Source organism: Lucilia sericata, unplaced genomic scaffold (assembly GCF_015586225.1).
Source record: "Lucilia sericata isolate MDLA Ls3-8-SP2 unplaced genomic scaffold, ASM1558622v1 Contig000100F_arrow, whole genome shotgun sequence".
NCBI classification, from domain to species: Eukaryota; Metazoa; Arthropoda; class Insecta; order Diptera; family Calliphoridae; genus Lucilia; species Lucilia sericata.
This window is the reverse complement of record NW_023994132.1, coordinates 275,539-302,912: the sequence shown is the minus strand read 5'-3', so window position 1 is coordinate 302,912 and position 27,374 is coordinate 275,539. Positions and strand designations below refer to the sequence as shown.

The 27,374-nt window shown below is 28.1% G+C and overlaps 1 protein-coding gene across 4 annotated transcripts in view; it reads left to right on the top strand.

The window, feature by feature from the left end:
* The window catches only part of LOC119599992 (GTPase-activating protein skywalker), an 84,295-nt gene that overhangs the window by 14,848 nt on the left and 42,073 nt on the right, over positions 1-27,374 (top strand). For all 4 annotated transcript variants that reach the window (XM_037949977.1, XM_037949981.1, XM_037949984.1 and 1 more), the window contains one exon: positions 22,346-22,956. In XM_037949977.1, coding sequence (XP_037805905.1) covers positions 22,809-22,956 — 148 coding nt within the window. In that variant the 5' untranslated portion in view covers positions 22,346-22,808. The remainder of the gene's footprint in view (positions 1-22,345; positions 22,957-27,374) is intronic.

Here is a 27,374-nt window from a genome sequence, read left to right as displayed (position 1 = left end):
CAAAAAATACTGCGATACTTTTTCTAACTTATAAACCCATAGTCTAGTCTATAGTCTAGTCTATAGTCTAGTCTATAGTCTAGTCTATAGTCTAGTCTATAGTCTAGTCTATAGTCTAGTCTATAGTCTAGTCTATAGTCTAGTCTATAGTCTAGTCTATAGTCTAGTCTATAGTCTAGTCTATAGTCTAGTCTATAGTCTAGTCTATAGTCTAGTCTATAGTCTAGTCTATAGTCTAGTCTATAGTCTAGTCTATAGTCTAGTCTATAGTCTAGTCTATAGTCTAGTCTATAGTCTAGTCTATAGTCTAGTCTATAGTCTAGTCTATAGTCTAGTCTATAGTCTAGTCTATAGTCTAGTCTATAGTCTAGTCTATAGTCTAGTCTATAGTCTAGTCTATAGTCTAGTCTATAGTCTAGTCTATAGTCTAGTCTATAGTCTAGTCTATAGTCTAGTCTATAGTCTAGTCTATAGTCTAGTCTATAGTCTAGTCTATAGTCTAGTCTATAGTCTAGTCTATAGTCTAGTCTATAGTCTAGTCTATAGTCTAGTCTTAGTCTAGTCTATAGTCTAGTCTATAGTCTAGTCTATAGTCTAGTCTATAGTCTAGTCTATAGTCTAGTCTATAGTCTAGTCTATAGTCTAGTCTATAGTCTAGTCTATAGTCTAGTCTATAGTCTAGTCTATAGTCTAGTCTATAGTCTAGTCTATAGTCTAGTCTATAGTCTAGTCTATAGTCTAGTCTATAGTCTAGTCTATAGTCTAGTCTATAGTCTAGTCTATAGTCTAGTCTATAGTCTAGTCTATAGTCTAGTCTATAGTCTAGTCTATAGTCTAGTCTATAGTCTAGTCTATAGTCTAGTCTATAGTCTAGTCTATAGTCTAGTCTATAGTCTAGTCTATAGTCTAGTCTATAGTCTAGTCTATAGTCTAGTCTATAGTCTAGTCTATAGTCTAGTCTATAGTCTAGTCTATAGTCTAGTCTATAGTCTAGTCTATAGTCTAGTCTATAGTCTAGTCTATAGTCTAGTCTATAGTCTAGTCTATAGTCTAGTCTATAGTCTAGTCTATAGTCTAGTCTATAGTCTAGTCTATAGTCTAGTCTATAGTCTAGTCTATAGTCTAGTCTATAGTCTAGTCTATAGTCTAGTCTATAGTTCAGTCTATAGTCTAGTCTATAGTCTAGTCTATAGTCTAGTCTATAGTCTAGTCTATAGTCTAGTCTATAGTCTAGTCTATAGTCTAGTCTATAGTCTAGTCTATAGTCTAGTCTATAGTCTAGTCTATAGTCTAGTCTATAGTCTAGTCTATAGTCTAGTCTATAGTCTAGTCTATAGTCTAGTCTATAGTCTAGTCTATAGTCTAGTCTATAGTCTAGTCTATAGTCTAGTCTATAGTCTAGTCTATAGTCTAGTCTATAGTCTAGTCTATAGTCTAGTCTATAGTCTAGTCTATAGTCTAGTCTATAGTCTAGTCTATAGTCTAGTCTATAGTCTAGTCTATAGTCTAGTCTATAGTCTAGTCTATAGTCTAGTCTATAGTCTAGTCTATAGTCTAGTCTATAGTCTAGTCTATAGTCTAGTCTATAGTCTAGTCTATAGTCTAGTCTATAGTCTAGTCTATAGTCTAGTCTATAGTCTAGTCTATAGTCTAGTCTATAGTCTAGTCTATAGTCTAGTCTATAGTCTAGTCTATAGTCTAGTCTATAGTCGTCTATAGTCTAGTCTATAGTCTAGTCTATAGTCTAGTCTATAGTCTAGTCTATAGTCTAGTCTATAGTCTAGTCTATAGTCTAGTCTATAGTCTAGTCTATAGTCTAGTCTATAGTCTAGTCTATAGTCTAGTCTATAGTCTAGTCTATAGTCTAGTCTATAGTCTAGTCTATAGTCTAGTCTATGTCTAGTCTATAGTCTAGTCTATCTCTAGTCTATAGTCTAGTCTATAGTCTAGTCTATTGTCTAGTCTATAGTCTAGTCTATAGTCTAGTCTATAGTCTAGTCTATAGTCTAGTCTATAGTCTATCTAGTCTATAGTCTAGTCTATAGTCTAGTCTATAGTCTAGTCTATAGTCTAGTCTATAGTCTAGTCTATAGTCTAGTCTATAGTCTAGTCTATAGTCTAGTCTATAGTCTAGTCTATAGTCTAGTCTATAGTCTAGTCTATAGTCTAGTCTATAGTCTAGTCCATTGTCTAGTCTATTGTCTAGTCTATTGTCTAGTCTAGTCTATAGTCTAGTCTATAGTCTAGTCTATAGTCTAGTCTATAGTCTAGTCTATAGTCTAGTATATAGTCTAGTCTATAGTCTAGTCTATAGTCTAGTCTATAGTCTAGTCTATAGTCTAGTCTATAGTCTAGTCTATAGTCTAGTCTATAGTCTAGGATATAGTCTATTCTATAGTCTAGTCTATAGTCCAGTCTATAGTCTAGTCCATAGTCCAGTCTATAGTCCAGTCTATAGTCCAGTCTATAGTCCAGTCTATAGTCTAGGCTATAGTCTATTCTATAGTCTAGTCTATAGTCCAGTCTATAGTCTAGTCTATAGTCCAGTCTATAGTCTAGTCTGTAGTCTGGTCTCACCATTTCCTGAGTATCGTTGTTCTCGGAAATGATAAGGAAGCAACTATACATTACTAAGTAATGAATGCATGCTTTATCTCAACATTACTTCCAAGTAAATAATATCTCCACATATGACATCTACTCATATTTTGAAAAGTTGTAAGCACATTTGTCAACATGGATTGTTGGAAATTTAGACATCCCTTGTTAAAGAAATGACATATTACTCCTATAACTGTAAAAAATATTCTGTCTAACTTTTAACGCTTTTCAGTAATTAAGATTTTTTCTAGAGTACATACAATTTCAGTTGCAACACACACCCTTTTATTGTAGGTTGTTTTTTTCTTCTTTTTATACTACAACAATGTTTACGCCATTATTATCCAAACAGTTGGGTGTCTCTTTACTGTTTACAACACTAGACAACAAAAAAAATCCATAACAGAGAGACACACCTACCAATAACACCAAACTATACATTACTTTTTATTTATTTCATATTCCTTTTTTCCATTATAGTTGTTTTATTATGTCGTCTCGTTGTTTTATATCATTTTAATTATAATTATTTTTTTGTAACCATTTTGCTGTAATTACTCTTTTTTTGGTATAAAAGCAATATTAATATTTTTTATAGTTTTCAAAGTGGTTTCATGTTGCTTTAGGCAGTGCACTGTGGGTTTAAGCTTTATTATTTGGGGGCAAAAATAAAGTGAATATTTGGGGGCAGAAATCTTTTACCAGGAGCTTTAGCTATATTCTTATATTCTATGCAATTTTTAGCCAACACTAAATTTCTTTTCACACTTTCTTTGTTAATCCCACTGTGCTGTGGATATTGTGTTGTGTTGTCACTTTTTTGTAAATGAAACATTAAAACAATAAAAAAAGCACGTGACTCCGGCACAATAAATAGCGAAAGAGCTTATAAACGTAATCATAGTTAAGTTAATGAACGTGGTTCACTGTTTGTACAAGTTGTAGACTCTGGGCAAAATTACTTTTTTTGTTGTTTTTGATATTTTTTTGCAAAAGAGACTTTATTAACACGTACTCGGTTTAAATTTCATTGGAATTTAAATTGTTGATAAAAACAACAGCAATTGTTTAAGTCTCCTAAGCAGACTTACTCTCCTTTGCTGGGTTTTATTGAATTCTTTTTAATCTTCTACATACATACTTGCTTCGAAGTTCGAACCTGTACTCGAGTTCAACTACTTGAGTCATTTATTTATTCGCTCAATTATTTGATGACTCATTTTAGCTTAGAACAAAAGTGAAAAATGTCGAGAAACGTTGCCAAATATTTCAATTTATCCGGGAATGTTGTCTTGTTAATAGCAAGAAAAACTTAAGTTTTCAAAAAATATTGGGTCTAATGGATTATAAACCACAAAAGGCCAAAATAAAAATATTAATTTTCTTAAAGATGGGATTTGAACCCGTTTGCTCCGTTTTCAGTGTTTTGTACTGGATTTAAATAAAGTACTAGAGGCTTTTATACCACTATCGGGCCTGTTGTGCGCTCCTTTTCATGAAAAAAAAAACAGTAAAGAAATCTAGAATCTACTTAAAATGAAAGTTTACTTTTTTGCGAAAATCTAAATTTGAATTTAATTGAAGCAAAAATTAAATTAAAAAATTTCGTATTTTAAAAAAATATTTTTTTGTAAAAACTTTAGTTTTAAATTAAAATAATCGAAATAAATTTTTAGAGAAAATTTAATTTGCATTGAAGTAGAACATTTTACTACCAAGCCGAAGTCCCTGATTCGTATTCTCGCCGACTTTTTTAGTAAAAAAGACTTACTCAACAATTTCTTTGTAAGCGAGAGTGTAAGTATTTCTTTAACGTAGTTAAAATCCAAATGAGTAAGTAGTGAAAGAGGTTTTATATTTTTTTAGTATTCCGTTCTAAAAACCCCAATTTTGACTTATGCCAGTTTTGTAGTAACTGGTACATTTGTAACAACATTTAAACAGTTGTCAATAAATTGCAATAATTTATTTTAAACTGAGCAAATAACATATTTAAAAGTTAATTTTAAACAAGTAAATATAAAAATAAGTTGAGTGAAAATTAAGAAAAAAATTTACCCACAAATTCCTTTAATAACTCCGTCCACTTGCAGACTCTGTTAATCACTTTTACTTAAATGAAAAAAAAAAAACAAAAGACCTGAATGATCATGAAAGTTGACCGCAAAAAATACATTCCGGATATAAAATTTAAGTATTTTTCTGTTAATTTATTGAATTTGTTATTAAAGTTGGATTTTTATTTTTTGTTGTTTTAATTCATTTTATTAAACAATTTTTCTGTTGTTTTGTTTTACACTTTTGTTAAAGTAAATTATTAATAATTTTCGTTCCAATACGTGCCTAATATCATGCTAAAATTAATTAAACTTGTTGTACGATCAATTTTATATATTTGTAGTTTTGTTTGCCGCTGCCATGACAATTTGCAAAAAAAAAAACTATATATAAAACTATAATTAGTTTTAGTAGATTGAGCGTTGGTTTTTTAATTTTTCTTTAAATTTGCTAAAATATACTAATAAAAATTCTATTAAGTGTTTAAAAAAATATAAAGTGTATTGATAAATCATTGAACTAACAGCGATTAAAGTTAGTTAATCAATAAATTATTAAAAATGTTGTTGCTAGTTACGATTCAATATAAAGTGATAATGAAAACTTAGCAAATGCTGCTAATAAAATGTAGATAAAAAGTTTTTTATTATAAAATAAAGATAGTTAAATATTTGCTTATTATTTGTATCTTTAAATATTAAGGTGAGAGTGCAAGTTATTTTAGAAAGTGTATGAAATTTTTTGCAAAAAAATTAAATCATTTTTTTTTTAACAAAATTTTCTTTTTTGTCAAATATTATTTGATTACATAATCAAAATTTGTTTGTATTGCATTCAAATGACCCTAATTAAAATATAATTTATCTATATAATAAAAACAACAGCAATTTTACAAACATTTTATATACAACTATTTGATTTATGGCTTGAGTTTCCCTTAAAAGAACAAATATATATCAAATATATATACATATCTGAGGGTGTGGGTGGGTAAAGTACCAAATAATTTCAAAACATTTCAAATTTTTTTCTTATTCATAAACATTTTTATTATATAATTCAACTTCCTCTAAAAAACGCCATGGGAGCGAAAAATGCTTACATTATGGAATACTTAATGGTCAAAAAGTGGAGGAGTCCTTTTGTTTTTCTTAAAAGCAAAAAATAATAATGTATTATGAGGGAATTTTACTTAACAACGCCCTAGTTTTTCATTTTTTTATTTGCTTTTTTTAATACTTATTATGCCAGTAAGTACTATTTGTATTAAGTACATTTTGATTAAATATGCAGAGCTGTGCGAATGTATGACTACAATAGAAAGTAGTCTATAAAATAGTACTTAAGTGCGTATACTTAACAATTAAATGTTTATGTCATTGAAATCCATATACACACTCTAACTTGGCAAATAAACACGCACCCTGCAATCTGGGGGTGGTTATCCCCAAACAGTTAACTGTAAAAAAGCTGAATTTACCCTTGACAGACAATAACCACACTTCATTTACATTGCAAATGTCTGTTTTGACTATTTAATAAATTACCTGTGGTAGTTTAAATTACTAGTCTCTAAGATATTTTCTAATCGAAAAGAATATAAAAGAGTATATATCGATAAAATGACTCAACCAAATAGTTTAACTTTAGACAAAAAAGGATACTTTTGGATGTACATTAACTTCTTATAAACTACTGGGTTACTTAGCAAATACACTCACACAAATCCATTCGTTTCAATTGTTTAAGTATTTGTTTGAGACCAACATGAAAAAACGAAATACAACCAACACTTGAGGATAAATGTCGCCATTGTTATGGATTTTCAACATCAACATCAGCAGGCAACAACAAAGTCAGTCAAATCATCTGACAGCCAACAATGGGTGTGTTCCCAACAGACAATATTACGAGCAGTTTATACAATTTCCACTGAAACTTGAATGTTTTATTTATTTAAAATTTTTTTCAGTAATTTTTTTTAAACTTTTTTCTTAAGAAAAACTAAAAATTGAAACCTAAACAAAAGATATAATAAATTTTCCAATGCACACAGAGACACATATATACGTATTTATACATTTTAGTGTAAATTTACACTAATAGAGGGTTGGCGCTAGGGGGGAATTATAACACACATATAAAAAAAACCAAATGACAAAAAAGTTGCACTTTAGTAATCGAGTGTGTTTGTCAGTCAGTGTGTGTTTCACAGAGCAGGTTGTACGAAAATATTGTAGCAGAAGAAGCACAAACTTACAACAGCGACAGAAGAAATCAATGTGACCTCAATACAGGTGGCGGCTCATGCGCACAAAATTTTCATGTTACATACTTCTACTACAAATAATCGAATACAGTCAAACTCGCTTATAACGAACTTGGTTATAACGAATTCTCGGTTATTATCAACAGTTTTTTAAGTCCCGATATTTTTTATACAAAACTGATTTTTCTCTTCAAAAGTATGTAATGAAATCATAAGAAAGTATTTAGCTTTGTTGGCAAAAGACTTTAAATTTGTTAAGAAATATTTGAACAATTAAAATCAATTGAGTTTTTTTATAAAGAATATTAAATAAATTTATAATTCATATTCTTTTAATTTCGTAAAATTTCATTTAATTTTGGGTCTACAAAAACTTCGACCGTCTTATTACGAACTTCGCTTACAACCAATTTGACAGAGTAAAAACGGGTTCGTTAAAACGGGTTTGACTGTACATAATTATAGTGTTTTAAGAAAGTGGTTGTAACCTTTTTGTAATAATTTATTTTTTGGGGTAAATCATGTAACATTAATATTTAATATATGTATATAAGTCGAACTAGATCTATGATACTGTAAATGTGATAGATAGATAGATAGATAGATAGATAGATAGATAGATAGATAGATAGATAGATAGATAGATAGATAGATAGATAGATAGATAGATAGATAGATAGATAGCTAGATAGATAGATAGATAGATGATAGATAGATAGATCGATAGCTACTCGATCGATATGATAGCTCGATAGATCGATCTATCGCTCGCTCGCTCGCTCGCTCGCTCGCTCGCTCGTCGCTCGCTCGCTCTCTCTCTCGCTCGCTCCTCGCTCGCTCGCTCGCTCGCTCGCTCGCTCGCTCGCTCGCTCGCTCGCTCGCTCGCTCGCTCTCTCCTCGCTCGCTCGCTCGCTCGCTCGCTCGCTCGCTCGCTCTCTCGCTCGCTCGCTCGCTCGCTCTCTCGCTCGCTCGCTCGCTCGCTCGCTCGCCGCTCGACTCGCTCGCTCGCTCTTGGCCGCTCCCGCTCTCCCCATCCCCCCTTTTGTTCTTTCCTCCTCTATCCTTTTTCTGCCCTTGTTTTCCCCACTGCCCCTTCCCTGCCGCCTCCTCCTTGTCTGCCGTCCTCTTTCCCCTACTTTTAAAGAGGTTGTTGGTGTTTAGTTGTTGTTGGTCTGGTTAAATGATGACTGATATTTTTTTGTAACAACTTTTTATATTTTTCTTTTTTTCAAAATTACCTCAAACATAGACATTGTGACGTCGACTTTGTTAAGAGGTTTGATTTGACAATTGACTGCATCTATATGAAGTGCTACCATAAATGTAAGTTGATGTGATTTGCCAGCCTCTGTTTTGCTGATGATGATAATGATTGTGTTGGCTGCTAAATGTGGCACGTGTAATCAAAATTTAGAAATCTTTACAATCGAGCTAAAAATATCACAGTTTATACATTTTTTTGTTGAGTTTTTTATTTTCTTGTTCACTTACTGCCACAAAAAAAAAAAAATACAAATTACACAAATAAAATGTATAACACGTTTGGTTGTTATAGTCGAGTGCAACCAATTTTTAGATACCCTGCGATTTAGTAAATTTTTCTTCTTTAGAAGCTATAAAATATTCTGTACTTTAAGAAACTTTATCAATTAGATATTGTTAATTGGTACAGCAAATTATTGAATAAAATAACTGGGTACTTCGAGAAACATATAATGTTATCGGGGTAAATATAAGAATACTTGGCAGGTTCCCAAAAGAATATATGAAACCTATCACCATAGTCTAGGGTACACAAAAAATATGTTGTTTTTTACTTTATTTTTCGCCACCAACAAAAAACAGCATGAAATTAACAACATTATAAAACATGTCGGTTGGGTTGCTAAAATAAGAAAACTAAAAAAATATATAATAATAAAAAAGCTAAATTGTGTAAATAATATTGACAAAAACTTGAAGAAAAAAATCGCAACAAAACAGCATGAAAACAGGCAACATGATTAATTTGCAACATTTGCTGTTGCCGTTTGTGGCACAAATAATAAAACAGTAATAAAGAAAAAAATGCGATTTTTTGTTTTTGTACAACTATTCAACAACTAACTGCCTCTTGCGGTTTGATTTGGCTGCTGTTATTGCCTAGTTGTGGTGGCATGCACTTGTCGTAATCTCAACTCAAATGAAACGATGATCGTACGTTCATTGAACTTTATAGTGCTGTATAATTGTGAATTACCGTAGCAGAAACAGTAACCACACAACAGTCTCCTTCCTCTCTTGCCGAAAGATAATAAGAAACAAAACTCACTACAACTCATTAAATTGTTAACCATTTCGTAATATTTAATCCAGCAGGCGACTGGCAACAAATATGTTGCAACATTAATAACGTAGCAAAAACCCTTGTTAATCAACACAAAACCAACTTTAGAAAAATTTCCAGACTAGAAATTTGTGCAGTAGGGTGGCGACTTGCCTTAGGAGTAATATATATTTGTATAATTTTTTTTAAGGGTCAAAATTGTAATTTACTTGAAAATTTGGAAATATTTTATATAGTTGACTAGTTGATTAATATCTCTATGGATTAGTCTATTGACTAATCTATTGACAAGTATACGGTCTAGTATATTGACTACTAATACGATTGTCAATGGACTAGTATATTTACTACTTCTTGGACTAGTGTATTAACTAGTCCTTGGATTAGTCTATTGACTTGTCTTTTGACCACGGACTAGTCAATGGACTGATCTTTTCACTTCTCGAAAGGCAAACAAAATAAACTTTTTTTAAGATTTTTATCTATTTTTTTCTAGTAGTATTTGTATCTAGTATCTGAAATTGAAGAAAACTTTTTGAAAGATGTAGGAATTTTTCGTTTTTTGGAGCCATTCTACTTCTATTTCTTCGTTGCTATGTAGTCATTTCTGTCGGCAATCTACATATTTCCAAGGGGATTTAAGTTTTTTTTTTTTTGCTAAATTCTTCTCTTTTCGTTAAATCTAAAACTATTGAAAATTCACATTTCATTGTGTTTTTGCAATATGAATTGTTGTTATTGTAGATGAACGTGATGTCAAACAGTAGTAAGTCTGTGGTTGTATCTACCAATCAAGCGGTTGACATAAGCATTTACTATTCACTATAAGTTTTCAGAGAATGTTTAAACTGGCAGCGATTTTTAATACTAATACATTTAAGGAAAAACGTTATTTGGGCAAAAAAGTCAAGAACTCGTCCACTTATTTTATACTTGTTTTATTACTTATTTTAGTTAATTTCTACATGAAGTTCTAGCTACCAGTTATTCCTGCTAAGGTATTTAGTAATGTAGATGGTAAACAGCACACATTGCCAAATGTTTTATTTTGAAATATACTGCCTTTCGAAGCTAGTGTAAACATTTTCAATAAAAACAAGGAAAAACTATAATTATAAATATTTTCGAAATCTAGGAAGAAAACTGCAAAATGGAAAAAAAAAAACAACAGAAACAACCTTAAAAATTCCAAGAAGTAAAGTTTTTCAGTTTGTGTAAAAATAACAGCGAACAATTTTAAACAAAGCCCAGTTAATCATTAACAAAAGAAACATAAACAGGAAAAAATCGTGTACTACATCAGCAATACAATTACATAAGAGTAAAATTTGCAATTTTTGTATTTAAACATGAATGCTTCAGTAAACTTGCATGTGTGCATGAAGTTTTTTTTTATATTTTTTGAAAATTAAACACAAAATAATAATACAATATGAAAAAACTGTTTAATTACTTGTTTAATTTATAAACAATGGGAAATTTTGTAAAAATTTCATAAAAGAGTCTTAAAGTTGATTAAAAATTTACTAACGTTGTTTATAAGCAGAAAATGCCTTTCATGGAAAACTATGTTTACTAGACTTGCAAACGTAGCTAACAGTTTGCAATCTTATAAGTATGTATATAAAACAGTGTTGTAAATTTGCAAGACTTAAAACTATTGCAAAGACATTTTGAATGTATGTGCAAGAACTTCGGATGACTAAAGTTGTATATGCTAAAGAACGTAATAATGTGGACTGGGTTCTGTTAGTTATCACTAAAATACAAAATTTTTTTAAATATTGCCAATCAGCAACAATGTGTAACCTATATTTTCTTTAAAAAAAAACATACTTTATATTTAATTTTCAATAATTGATAATAAATTAATTTAAACTGTCAACATATGTACAATATTTTCATTTAATTTCAATTATTTTGTTTTTTTTTGCTTCTTTTGCAAAATAATCAGTTTATGTCAACTTTTGACACATGTGAATGAAATGTTACAAATTGCGGTGGGTGTTTTTTTGTTAATAAATAAAACTTATTAAATATTTAAAACTGCAAACTTTCCTTGTTTAACAGAGATTATCAACGTTGTTGTTGTGATTATGATTGAAATGTCTGAACAAAGGGGAAATGTGAAAGTGTTATAAATTGTCATTAATATTTAAAAATAAAAAGTTTTTAACAATTAACACCTGTTGATGATGGGTTAATGCTAAAGTTAGTTGTTTAATAAAAATACAAAAGAAAAAATATAGCAAAACAGCCTTGTGTAGTCTCGTGAAAATTGGGATCTGTTGTCGGGGTATTGATTTATTATTGTTATTATTATTATTGTTGATTGCGAGTAATGGTCATTGAACTTTGTGATTTAAATTAGTACAGATTGTTTTTTGTATTTACATATAAAAATATTATTTAAATACATATCGAGGGACTATATTCAATAGTCGCTATCTGTCATTTTTATGAAAATGAGATTTTGATGGCAAAATATTCAGCAAACTATCGCGCATCAGTGATATAAATTTCAAAGAAAAAAAATATTTTTTTGGCAATTTTATAGCATTTTTTAAATTTCTCTATCTTAAAAAAGGAAAAATTCTGAATGCAAAACTCTCTATCTTATCCAAAAATTGCTTCAAACTCGATCCCTTTGGATAATTTTCTGTTGCAAAACAAGTCTTCTTAATAATTTGGACATGCTGAACACAAATCTGTTAAAATATTTAAAATCGGTCTAATAGTTTTTGAGATATCGCTCATTATGATACTAATTAAATCAATTTTATTGTCGTGTTTAACCATATAACATTGATTTTGGACCAAAACATTATAATCTGTTGCTTTTTCAACAATTTGGTTTCTTTTCCTCCATTAAATTGTATAAAATATAATATTTATTGATTTTAATTCAAATAAAAATTTTATGTTTCCATGAAAAACTCTCTATCTGTTGGTTGAATGAACATTTTCGTAGAAAAATAAGCTCTATCTGATATAAATTTGTGAATAATTTTGTAAATAATGCAAAAATTAAAATTCTTTTTATACAATGGTTTAGAATATGGTCGTAAAAATATATTGTAAAAGAAAAAATTAAAAAATCTTCACGAACTAGCGAAATAAACAGTTTTTTTGCTCTCCTGAAAACTTGTATTATTTTAGATAGAGACTATTGAATATAGTCCCTCGATATACTGTAGACATATGAAAGTTTTTAACTTTTATTTTTATTAACTTTTATTGAAATTTTGCTTATTTCCCCTGTTGGAATTCTAATTTTTAAATATTAAGAAAATTAATTGGAGTCTTAACAAGTGAGAGTGTTATATTCGACTGTGCCGAATCTTATATACCAACCATCAAACCGTATGCCGTAATAGGAATTCTCCCCTATAAACATCAGGGTAATATTACTAATTTGCTGACAGATTTTGTTTTATATAAAGCATGTTTAGGTAAATCGAATATCACTTTTTGCATGAAATTCGGTAGAATGATTTACGTTCCTATAAAAGTTTCCTAGGTTTTAGTTCGCAAGAAACTTATTTATGTCAAATTTCATCTTTATACTAGTACTTTTAAGCCAGAATTGATCGTTAAAGTCGTTTTTTGAAGGGGACCTCATATGGGGGGGTAGGGTCAATTATGGACCGGACCGATGGTAGAAAGGTTTTGGCTCATATGAAACTTATTAATATCGAATTTCAGCGCTATACTCGTACTTTTAAAACAGATATGCTCGTTAAAAATCCTTTTCGGGGGCCCACTTGTATGGCTATCCGAAAACGTGGACCGATATTGCCCATTTTCAATACAAAAAAAACCTTACCTATTGAGAATATTTGTGGGAAATTTCAACCCTCTAGCTCATTCCGATCGGACTCTACCGTGCTTTCAACAGACAGACAGACGAACGGACATGGCTAGATCGTTTTAGAATTTAATAAGAATATATATACTTTTGTGACCAATATCTCGATGTGTTACAAACGGAATGACAAAATCAATATACCCCCCATTTTTTTTTATTGATGGTGGGTATAAAAAGATGGAACCAAATCGTTTAGAATACTCTCTTAAAAATTTTATTTTTTTTGTTAGAGATGACAAATAAGTAAATAATTGGAATATTAGAGGGAAAATTTGCTGTCTTTTTATTGCAAATACTAAAAATTGTCACTCAAATTATGTTGTACGACAACTTTGGTTTGAAAAACTGTTTTGACATTTCACAGCTAAATGAGAAATTGCCGACAATCATTTAAATTGGAATACAAATTATATGATTTAAGATTTAAATGCGTTTTAAGATTTTCAAACTACAGTGAAGGGCAATATATGTATATTCTCAGCATGCAAATATAGCTGAAACGAAAAGCAATTAACATTCAACATAGTCGCATATTGTTGCAAGTACATGTCCCAGTAAAAATATGGTAATGACTTGCACTTACTCAACAACAAACTTTTCAATAACTACTACATACCGACTGCATTACTTAAAAGGAGTTAAGTAATAACTTACAAACATTATAATATGTAAGTTCTTACTTTTTAGACTTGACATATTGTTTTCGAGTTTTGTTTTTTACTCAAACGTAAAGGTTACGCTATCTCGAAGAATATATAAGAAAGATATAATAGAGATTGTGTCTTTATTTTAAAATCAACAGATTGGATTTCAGATAACATAATAAACTTAATAAAGCTTTACTACATTCACTCTTTTATAACGTCTCTAATATGGCCAAAAATTCTTTCTTTTCATTTTTTTGACATAATATTCCTAAATTCTAATATTCTTAAATCCTGATCTGAGAACAAATTTTTTTTGACCTATAATATTTGAATAATCAAATAGTCGAAGAAATGCATTTTCTTCTATTGACCGAACATTAGCATAGAGCTATGTCTTGAGATCCTTATATATGATGAACTTTTATTGAAAACTCTACTATTTACTGCAAAATTTGAATTTAAAATCTAAACCACTAATTACAGCCAATTTGTTGAAATAAATAAAATATTAAATTAACATTGTTTAAATAATTTTGAAACCAGTCGCTGCTGATGCTTTCAACAAATTCATATTCTGAACGTAATTTACCCAACAAACATTTGGTTAAACGTTTGTACAATTATTAAAAATTTAAAAATTAAAAAAAAAAACAAAAACAGTTTTAACTCCTGTTTTCAAGGAGTCTGTGTTTTCCTTTAGACAAATGTTTAACCACTTGATTAAATCTATTTTATATAATTTTTGAGTCATTTGGCACTCTTTGTAATAGAGGGAGAAAGTCACTTTATTGTCTCTAATAGAGTGTTAAAATAGTTTTTTATTGGACCAGAAGAAATCTATCGCGGGATTAATAACCTCATTGTAATCGAAGTTAAGCAAGATTTTACTCCGACATATCCTCAAGTAGCTGATTTTGTAAGCAGTGAGACTCCAGTGAATAGGCGAGAAATCTTTAATCTCTTATCCAAGAAGACATTGTTTTCAAATTCATCTCTATTAGAGATGAAAGCTCGTATTTGTTGACACAATTTCCCTTCAAATCAAATTATTATCAAGTATATTCGACTCTTTGTGTTTGCTGGGTTAATACCCTTGTTGTGCGTTTCGTTTAGTTTATAAATCTTGTAAATTATTGTTATTAACTTAATTAAATTGTTATTGAATACTTGAATTAACATTTGATTCATTTCATATGTAAATAAATATTTCACTAAACAATTTGTTTTTTTTTCACATTGAGGAATTTAACTATTTTGTTTGTGTTTTTTTACAAGATTTTTAGCTGTTGTGTCTCTGGTTTATTACACAAAAAAATTGACTCCAACCGCAATGTTTAATCAGCAAACGACTATAATAGACCTGCTCTTAAAAATAAATTTATCATAAAAATCCAATAACACAGAAAAAAGTTTGAGCATAAATATTGTGAACAGCTTTCATTGACTATAGTTAATAATATTTAAGAATAAGTTCCTAAATTGTATGAATTTTTTAATTTTTATTTTTTTAAACATAATCTAGAAGCCTTGACTTAAAAAATTAAAAATTTTCTTTCTATTTTTCTACTTGAAGCATGGATGCGAATAAGGGCGTAAAGACCACCTTTTCAAAATCGCGTTTTTTCGCATAATTATATTAAACTAACCTTTTTACATCTATTCATAAAAAAATAAATTGAAAAATATAAATTTTTCGCTAAAATAGATAGTTTTAAAAGCACGATTTTTAAATACTATTTATTTTTTTGGGAAAAAAATATTAGCAATTTAATGTATTTTTCTGTAAAAAATCGTACAAATTTGCAGAATGGTTGGAAAACATTTCAAATTTATTAATTTTTTAATTATATTGCAAAAAAGATTATTATTGAATGAATTATTTAAGTATGAAAGTGTGGACAAGAAGAAGGGCGTATATCCATAACTATAGTTATATTTTAAAAAATTATTATATATACTTTCAACTAAAATATATGGATATATGGCCTTATTCCATTTTAGCAAAATTTCAAGTATTAATTTTGGCAAGTTGTGACTCGAATTTTTTACTGAGTTTTAGCACAGGGATAGATGTGAGTTATATTTATGCATATATGTGAAAAAAGTAGGAAAAAATGCCGATTTTAAAGTTTTATGATGTTTTTATCGTCTCCTGTAAAATTTTCCAAATGGTTTATACGCCCTTATTTGGCTCCATGCTTCATTTGTTAAAAAATGTTTGAAATTTTCTTTGGAAAATTTTTTATTTCTTTATGATTTTTAGATTGAAAACAATGAAATATGCGCGTAACTTGCGGGATTGTCTGAAGAATGGATGTTTATCTATATTTGCTGATGTTTTTTATTTCATATTTTCTTTTTCAATATTTTTGTTTATTTTTCATAAAAATTCGCTAATATGTATGATTATTTTCTAAAAAAATGGAACATTGGATATTTATTGCAATTTTTTTATGAAAATCAAAGAAAAAAAGTAAAAAAAAACAAAAAAATTCATTCATGTACAAATTCATACATTTTATGAACTTTTAATATTCCGAATGAAAATGGTTTGGGAAAAAAAAGTCATGTTCGATTCATACAATTTATTACAAAATTCATTCTAGTTATGTATTATTTTTTTCTGTGAATATAAAATTAAAAAAAAATAATTATTTTCTTTTTAGCAGCAAATAGAGTGAAACATTGTTAATAATTTTAAAATATTTTTATTTTTTTTAAGAACTGGTCTAATGTGCATGTTTACGCATGTTTATGCTACAAATAAGTGTCCATTTTCATATTATGTATTTAAGATATTTTAATTTTGTAGTATTTTTTCATTGCTGCTGTCTCTCAAGTGTCTAAAGTTAACGACTCTTTAATGACATTTAACAGACTTAATTGGATTTTACAAGCCACCGTGTTTGAAACATATTTAGAATAAAAAATACTACAAAAATGTTTAGAAAACACAGCTAGAAATCTTAATGTTTTGTTTCGTACTAATAATTTACATCTGATATCGGCAAAGAGTTCTTTCATGAGCTCTCTTACTCTCTTCCTCACTTATCCAAACTTGTCTATAAAAAAAAAAATAAAAAAGAGCAGTTAGAGGAGAGTGTTCTTATGTATATACATATATGTATAACTTTCGGACGATATTTGCAAATTTACAAATATAGAATAGACCTCGGAAATTATTGTTTCAATTAGCTTTTTTTAGCATTTAAATCTACTTAAATACTCTATTTCACAGCCCAGTGACTGCTTGTTATTGTATTAATTTATGTTGAGAATTTCAAATTATGTTGTTATTGTTAAATTAACAAAATGACAACTCAATATGCATAATTTATTTACATAAAACAGGTCACTATATATTTTTTTCTTGTTTCGATGACATAAATGATAAATAAATAAAATTATTACAACATAGAATAGCAGCTAAACAATAGATGCATTATTGTAAATTTAACATACATTTGGTAGATTAGGGTGACACTAAAATATAACTAAAATTGTTATAAAGTTTCGGCTGTATGTATTTATTTAAGCAGGATAAGAAATTATTTGTAAATTTCATTTTGAATCTTGTCTACATTTTTAGCCATCACCCCAATGAAGATGTAAAGAACTGTGTTCATTGTTTTCACTATCGTCTCATCTATTTTTTCGCAAAGTTTTTAAAATAAAGTAAATATTGTATTTTTTTATATTTTTTAACTGAATTAGCATGAATGATGATTTATTTTGCTCATAACTCGAAATATTTTAAATATTGCATTTTTTTAACTGAAAATCCGCATAAATGATGCTTTATTTTGCTCATAACTCTAAAAATTTGTTTCTGTATCGTTCCCGCTTTATACTAGATATTTGCTTGATTTTACTGATTCTCAAATTGAGTACTATTGTACTTTTTGACATTGAAAACACTAAAGTATTTCCACGACATATTAATTATATATCCTATATTATAAACTGTAAATCAGTTAGTAGGCTATTACAAAGACAATTAAATTGTCTAGCGGATAAAATTCCATAGAGTAATCCGTATAGTAATCTATAGACTAGTCCATACTACATAGTCCTATAATATAATCGTCAATAGATCATTCAATGGACTTGAATGTATGAATCATTGAATACACAAAGTAATTCATTACATGGTCAATTACAATTATTTTTAATGTGTAATTGAGCAATAACCAATTACAATTACTTGTAATGTGTAATTGACCAATAACGAATTATAATTACTTGTAATTGAATTTTTGCCAACTACAATTACTTGTAATTGTAATTGAAGTTTCAAATTAGAAATTCACAATTACAAGTAATTGTAATTGGTAAAGCTTCAATTTCGATTACTTTAAATGTAATTGAAAATGTAGTCATTACCCCCCAAGCATCGTATGAATGTGTCGGATGAATGGTCTGTATGATGGTTTATATAATGATGGATGTACGACATTCCTGTTCTTCTGTTATCGATCCCTTCTATTTGCGGGTATGTTTCGGGAGAGTTTGCAAGAGTGCAATGTCGTGGTACTTCGGTACTGACCCGCTACTAGCGGGCCGCTAGGCCCCGTCATCGGCAATCCTAGAGAGAGATTTATTCTTATGTATATAGAAGTAATTTATGGCAAATTTTTTTGCGATATTATTGTTTTATAAGCTAACTTGGGACGTTAAAGTATTTTTTTTTGATGGGAACTTTATATGAGGGCTAGATCGTTCGTGATGCCCGATCGTTAACTGCAAACATCATAAGCTTGTTGTACCGATTAAAATATTAAACATAGTTGCGCAGAAGAAAAATGAAATATACACGCCTGGTACCAAATTGACACCAAAGAGTTTATAATTTTTCAATAACATCAGTTGTCAAAGTATATACATACGTACGACAACACTATGTAATTGTCTGCAACAATTCGTTGTAGAAATGTAAATTTTATACACATCCGTTGTCTTAATGTTAAAAAACATTCACAATCCGTTGCCAATAGTGAGCTTACCACGTTTTTTAATATTTAGACAACGGATGTGTATAAAATTTAGATTTCGACAACGAATTGTTGCAATGTTGTCAACATTACATAGTGTTGTCGTACGTATGTATATACTTTGACAACGGATGGTATTGAAAAATTATAAACAGTTTGGTGTCAATTTGGTACCAGGTATTAAAGTTTTATTTCAGATCAAGTTGTATGGCTTAGTAAAATTTTCAATTAAAATTTTTACTTAAAATTAAAATTTTCACTAAAAATTAAAAAAAAAAAAAAATAAATTTTCACTGAATTTGAAAATTTTATAAATTTGCCATTTTCCACTTTAAATTAATTTTATGTTAATTAATAATGTATAATTTTTTTTCGCTCTGATGGGTTTTCTAAACTATTTGCAACTGAAATGAGTTTATTTTTCTTGAATAAATATTTAATTGGTTTAATTACATATTTAACTGTTTACAAGTAAACAGGGTCAATTCTAGTTAGGAAAGCAAAACAAAAAACAACCATAATTGAAATTATCTTTTAAATAAATAGTAACACATATTATGTATAAGCAAATAGTATTCATAAATGTTTAATTAACATCTGCCAAGTTTCAAAGAAAATATTTTGACAAGTGGGTTTTTTTTTTCGAATTCTTCAAATTAAGTAATTTCTTTTTTTTTTAATGTATTACTCACCTTAAAAATGAATCATACTTTTTTATCTTTAATAGTTAGTGTGGAGTGCGTGTATTTAAGCAAGTAATTACAAATATATTTTTGAATAAAATTTGAAATGAAACACACCTTTCGAAAAAGTTTAATATTTTCGACAGGCAGTGTTATAAATAACTAACTATCCTTTAAAATAAATTTCTAAATTACATCATAAATTGTAATTTATTTAAAGCCCCCCGTGTTATGACATGACATAAATTATATACCCTTTAACCAGAATTGTCTTTAAATCATAAATCAATTAATATTTATCATATTTGTTTATTTTTTTAAATGAACTTGTCAAGTGGTGTTAAATTATCCCATGATGAAGAAAAACAACAATTTTTCTAATAGATTTTGCTACTTTGCTGGTTATGGCGAACAAATAACTGACAATAAATATAATTGAATTATAACAAATTAATTAAATTAACTACAAATGGTTAAAAACAATTAACAAGAGAATAAATAAAAGAAAGCAAAAATATTAAATAGAGAAATTGAAAGGAATGAAATCTGAGCAATATTTCAAGTTTTATTTTTGTATTAATTTCAATATTTTCTTTTTTTAGTATTTTATACAAATATTTTCCATCAACTTGATTTGCCTTGATTTATATAAAATAAAATTGTGTTTATTTTTACATTGAAATATTTATTTAATAATTTTGTAAATATTTCTTCTTAAATTATTTTGTTTATTTCTTATAGATAATTTCTATAGGTTTATGGCATTTTTAAGAAATTTATTAGCATTTTAGGTTGAAATAAAAAATACTTTAAATATTTTCGATTTGCTGTAAAAATGACGTAAATTATTACACGTGTAAATTAAATTAACAAAATATATATTTTTAGTTAAAGTGTTTAAGTCGTCGTAATCATTTAATAGTTTTTAATATAACTTAATTGTTAATATTTTATTGTCTAATATATTATCTATTGGTTGTATCATATGGTTAACCAAGCATTACAAAAAAGGGTTATCCATTAAGAGTGTTTTTATTTGGTAGTATATTAACAAGGGTAGTAAGCTTACTACTACTTATTTTTATGATTTATTGTAAAATGTAGGTTAACTATTTATAGGAATTTTATACAAAATTGATTAATTATTCTTTTTTCTAACACTTATTGCGAAAATTTACACGATTTACATATTTACAAGCCTATAGTTTGCAATTCACAAATAGTGAATTTCTCTCTCATTTATCAGCTAAATGTATAAAAATTAAAAAATCATGTTGTACTTAAATATATGGCTAACACTGTTTATATTGATCATTTATATAAACACATCAAAGGCGAGGTCGGCAGAGTTCCGCATTGGAGGAAAATCCATTACTAAACCAAAGACACTTAATAGCTGTGAAAAATATATTAAATCTGTAACAAATTCAATTTTTCTCAAATCATTTAAAACTAAAAACATATAAGAGTGTTATATTCGTCTATTAATATACCCACCATCAAACCGTATGCAGTAAAAGGAATGCTTCCCTATAAACATCAGGGTGATATTTAGAATGGACCTTATATGTTTGGGTGGCAGGGTCAATTATGCTCCGATTCGCAACAAATTTGTTTTTGAGAGATTTTTGCTTGTAAGAAACTTTCTTATGACGAATTTTATCGCTATGCTCGTATTTTAATGAGCGTTAAAGTAATTTTCTAAAGGGGACCTTGTATGGAGTATAGGGTCAATTATAGACCGATCCTTATAAAATGTGCCACACAGATTTTAGCTCGTAGGAAACTTACTTATGTCGAATTTCATCGCTATACTCATCTTTATCCAGTAATGAGCGTTAAAGTCATTTTCTGAAAGGGACCTTATTTTGGGGGTAGGATCAATTATGGACCGATCCTCATAAAATTTGATACAGAGATTTTGGGTCGTAGGAAACTTATTTATTCCAATTTCATCGCAAAACTTGTATTTTAAAGCCAGTTAACGTCATTTTTTGAAGTACACATTATGGAGGATAGGGACCGATATCCATAAAATTTTGTAGAAAGTTTCTCAATGAGCTCATATGAAACATATTTTTGTCGTATTTCATTGTTATATTTTGTTTTACGGTGGGCCACTTGTATGGGAGCTATGCGAAAACGTGGACCAATATTGAATATTTTCAATACAAAACAAACCTTATCTATAGGGAATATTTGTGTAAAATTTTAACCCTCTAGTTCGGAGTCTATCGTGTTTTCAATAGACAGACAGACGGACATGGCTAGATCGTCTTGAAATTTAATAAGGACCCATAATATATATATACTTTTGTGGGTCTAAGACCAATATTTCGATGTGTTACAAACAGAATGACAAAAACAATATACCCCGCATCTTTTTGATGGTGGGTATAATAAATCTATAACAAAATGCTTTTACAACACGATCTGTTTTTATCAATCAATTTTGAAACACTTCCATCATCTATTTATTTTCTTAAATTAAAATTTAAATGAATGATTTTCTTTTTTTTAGCCTCCAAACTGAAATGAGTTTATTTTTCTTTTAAACGTTTTTTTTTTGCTCAATATCATTTTTGTTTTTCAATTCCCTCAAGTGCCAATATAATTCATGTTTATTTAAAATTTCAACACTTTTATATTCTACAATCTCTCTGATTTTCATCAAAAGATTGAAGAAAAAAAAAAAAAAAAAAAAAAAAAAAAAACACACACAACAAACAGTTTGTTGTTTCAGATAAATTATTTTCTATTTTTTAATTTGCTATATTTGCCATAAAAATAATATTAAACAACAATAAAATTAAAAAAATAAAGAAACGCACAAAAATAAATTAATATTTGTTTATGATTATAATCAAATTTTGTTATTTTTTTTCAATTCTTTTAATTGCAGATATTTTTCAACACAACTCGTGATTTTGTTTTTTGAAGAATCAGCAGCTGGTGGTGAAAAGAAAATTTGAAATTTATTTGAATTTATTGTGGACCGACTGCCATGAGTTTAAATTTCAATAAGTTTGTGGCTTTAAAGAGGAAATGAATTCAGTCAAGCATCATCGTATTGGAGTATTTTTATCTCCAAGAAAAGTTAAATAAAATTTTAAAACAAAATTTACTCAAAATTATAACAAAATTGTTACGTACAGTTAAATTATAAAACAAAATTTTAAAATTCTTTCTTCTAGTCATACATATTACAAAATTTTTCGTAAATTAAACAACGAGTACTATCTATAATCTTTTTAGTGTTAATTTTTAAATATATTTAAAAAAATATATAACGCGTTTTCAAATCTTTGTGATCGTGTGCATAATTTCGATTCGGTTTATCGAGAAATATTAATATATATTATATAATGCCTTATAATCGTGATACGGCTTCAGCTCAGGCTGATAAATTGAGTGGCATTGAGGAGGAGAGCGACTTGTATGAGGGATTTGCTCCACATGTTGAAACTTCGGAAATTAAGGTGCTGGATTTCTATAATTTACCAAAGTCAACAGGTAAGTCTTGAAACAATTAAATTATTTAACTTTAATTATAATTCTAAACATTTATTTTTAAAAAGAAATACAATTTTTAGAATCTGAAACTTTGTTATTTTATAAACCCCATGTTCGAAGAACTGCAAGACCCGAATCATATAAAGTATATTGTAAACTATTATCTGGGTCCTTCGAATGTTTGTTTTCAATATGTTAGTGAATAAAAGAACTTTGTTAGGAAACCTTGGATTAAATGAAATTCAAATTCAATTTGTTTTTCTGATTCAACTTTTCAATTAAAGGTTTTATGTTGTTTAATTTTGTTTTGTCTAAAATATTCTGTGAATTTATTTACTCCGTATGCATAAATTTTGCAAATATTAATTTAGTTTAAAATAAAAGAAAAATCATCATTGAACATTTAGCTTTACATGTCAACCTTCACTGAACATTTGACAGAACACTAACCCTTAAAATTCAGAGGTTCCATAGCTTTTCATTTTACTGATACTTTAGGAAGAGAGAGTAGATTAGTTTTTAGAAATTTGTAATCTTAGGAAAATTGTTTCATTGAAATCTAATTTCTTTCTGTTTGCTTTAAAGAAGACGACTTGAGGTTTTTGTAGAACCTTTACCAATTGGGAACCCTTGCCCCAACATGGCGAAAATTTAATTATGGCGCTATCAACATTTTTGTAAATTTCATTTAAACAAGGTCATTTTTCCAGAATCTTTTTTTAAATTATATATGTATATGACACAAACAACATTTTTCAACCAAATGACAACTATGAGTGTGAAAAAAAGAAAATCTACAATTTAAACAACATTTTTATACCCTACACCCCTATAGTGATTAGGGTATTATTATGGTTTAAGTATACCAATCGGCTTAAATTTAGCTATGTCCGCTTCAGATCACAATTTTCAAGATAATTTGATTAAATTTGGTTAAAATCGGTCCATTCTTTCGCCTAATCCCCATACAACCGTGGTAAAAGTTCTAGTATCTCAACAAATATCGGAAAAACTTAGTTTTATAAAAGTGTAAATGAAACTGTCAATTCAATTATCGAGCCTCATTTGACCCTATCCCCCACACAAACTCCCCTTCAAAACATTACTAGAAGATGAAAATTCACAGGCCCATATTCACCCTTACCCCATATAATCAATCACTATTGTAAAAAATCTCTTTTTTTGTCAACATATTGTAAAAATATTTCGGAATTATAATAATAATAATTAATCCTTTATTATTAAAAAAATAATCCATATTTTTAATATACTCTCTGGTGTAGGGTATCATATGGTCGAACATGCCCGACTATACATTCATTACTGTGTAATAGTGTGAAAGGGAAATTTCTTTACAAATATTAATAAAACGTTGTATTTTACATGATTCACCAGATATTTCGATGTACCACCACCCATTGGGAGCTTAAATCGTAAATTCTGCAGATTGTTGTGTTTTTTGCAAAAAATAAAATTTTAATAAAAAAATAACGAGTAATAAACTGTATATTTTATGATTATTGTTTTTAAGTACATTTTTTAATACCCAGCTGAAAAGTTTATGCTCAAGGAAGTGATCCAGATTTTAAGTTTTATTCATAATTATTCGAATTTCTTTTACTCAAATACATATTAAACGAGGGGAATTAACATGGAACTAGTGTTGCAAATTGTTTTAGTTGAATATTACGTTAGATTTAAGGGCGTGATTTAAAAGAGGGGCGTGTCGGTGGGTGCGTGTTAAAGTTAGCTTTAAGCTTAAACTTTTCGTTTTTAGTGAAAAGCTTTCATATTCTCATGCATTAAACAATTAAGTGTTAAGTCATTATTTTTTAAATTTAATGTTACAGCAAATAATTAGTTGCAAAAACTTTTTTGCTGGGTTAGTTTTACAGCAAAATTAAACATTGTTTTTTGTATATAAATTTCCATTTTCGACACTTTCGTTTACATTTTTAATGTTTGTTTTTATTTCTGTACAAATTAACAAATTTTAATGACAAATTTCACGTGTATGCTGTGGAAATTGAAAGTGAGTGTAAATGGTGGACACTAGGCTGGCTCAACTTCTAATAAAATATTGTATAATGGGTTACAGTAGGGAAGGAATTCTTTAGTTTCCAAATGAATTATCTGGAGAAGTATAAGATTTAAAATTTCTTTCAATTTAATTATTTTTTTTTAAATTTATAGGATTTGCAGAAACCTGTGAATATATGAAATCTGTGGCACGTTTACATATCTTTCAACAATTTCCATTTGAAAATTGATTTCTTGCTTATGAATGAAGACACAACAACACTTAAAAATAAACAAACTTAATCTCTTTAAAAAACAAATTCTTGTTTCTTTTCAAAATAAAGGCAAATAATTTGTTTATTTCCTACCATAATTGTTTATAATAATTGTTTTTTATTGCAATGGAAATTATAAAATATTATATTTAAAATTGTAATAAATTATATTCTGGTATGTTATTTAAAAAAGTAACATAATATTTTTGTTGGCATTTGGCCAAAAATAACAGATAAGTGTAGAAAATTACCAAAAATTAACAACAGAAACACACACAAATTTTGGCCTAAATTATGGCATTAAATTGTTTTAAAAATGAGCAAAATGTAAGAACAGAAGAAAACAAACAACCAAACAATTATAATTGATAATTAAACTCAAAAGAAGACGCCGCCAAATGAGCAATAACGCCTTCTAGGCCGCCCGAAATAAAGCGGTTCAAATACAGATCTTTTGCTATTACCCTCTCAAGGTCAATGTCAATGTTTTAACAATTTTTGAAGAAATTATTAACAACAATACTTAGTGAATACTAAAAAATTTAATTGTTTATACTAAACATATAAAAATCTGAACAATTTGCGTAAGCAAATCAAATATTTAATATTAAAATATTTAAAAAACGCAAAAGAAAATTTAATAAATAATTGTTATTTTCTTTTTTTATTTTTGCTTAAGTGGTTTATTTTTTATGTTCTTTTTGAAATAAAAATTTATTAATTTTTAAGATTTTAAAAATAATATTTTGCTTTAAATTTTCTTGGCATAAATTTGGAATTCTTGTTGATTTTTTTATATTATTTTACGTTTTTCAAATTAAAAATTTATTAAATATTTGAAATTTATCCAAAATTTTATATCAATCATTTTCAATTTATTTTTTTCTTTAAAATTAAATATTTCATATTTGCTTTGCCAAAAAAAAACCAAATTTCTAATAGTTTGTGTTAGCAGAAATGTTTATTTTTATAGTTTTTAATTTTACTACTTGACTTGAAGGGGTTTTCTTATGGCCAAATGCTGAAATTAATGTTCAATTCAATTGAATATTACTTGTTGTTTTCGATTTATTTTAATTGAATTTGATTCGAAAAGTTATAAAAGCAATGTAGATTTTTGCTGTAATTTTTGTTCATATTTGTTTCTTTGGCTTTTTAAATTTAAATGGAATTTTTAATGCATAAATAAAAATAATAATGTTAAACAGATGTTTAGTTTTTTGATTTATCGTTGTTGAAAAAAAATTTATAAAAATATTTTGAAAAATAATGAAAAACTAAAAATAACAAAATATGTTAAGTTTAACTTACGGTAATGAACTTTTGTGATGACATATTTGCCTAGAGCATGATCTTAGCGATAGTTTTTTTTTTTACTTTTTTGACATTTGATTGACATTGACACAGAGTTTGTTTAAGTATAAAGTGACTAATTTTGTTCATCTTAAAGCTTTTCAATTAAATGAGAAAATATACATATAATTTTTATAATTTTTATTAATATTGTAGAACCTAACAGGATCTACGTTTGATTTTGTTGTCATTTGTTTAGTCTAAACTATAAACTTTGTTAGTTTATAGACTAGTTATATAATATTTAATAGATTAATCAATACATTAGTAAAAATACTAACCAATAGACTTGTCAAAAGTCTAGGCACTATTCCATATCCTAATCAACATACTAATCAATAGTCTAATAACTAGACAATAGACTAATCTATAGACTCATGTATATACAACGGCCAAGTTAATGGACTACTTAGTCAATAAGCTATTCAATAGACTAGTCAATATATTAATCAATAGACTTGTCAAAATACTAGTCTACAAATATACGTACTAATCAATAGACAAATCCATAGGCTAGACCACATACTTATCAATGAACTAATCAATACACTCGTCTATATATTAGTTTGTCCATAAGACAATAGACTAGTCAATAGAGTAGGTAAAATACTGTTCAATAGAGTAGTTAATAGGACACTCAATGGACTAGTTAATATACTATTTGCACAGAGGGGAAAAAATATGCAAGCCTGGTACCAAATTGACGGCAAATTTTTCAATAACAATAACTGATTACAATTATTTGTAATTGTAATTGAAGTTTTGCCAATT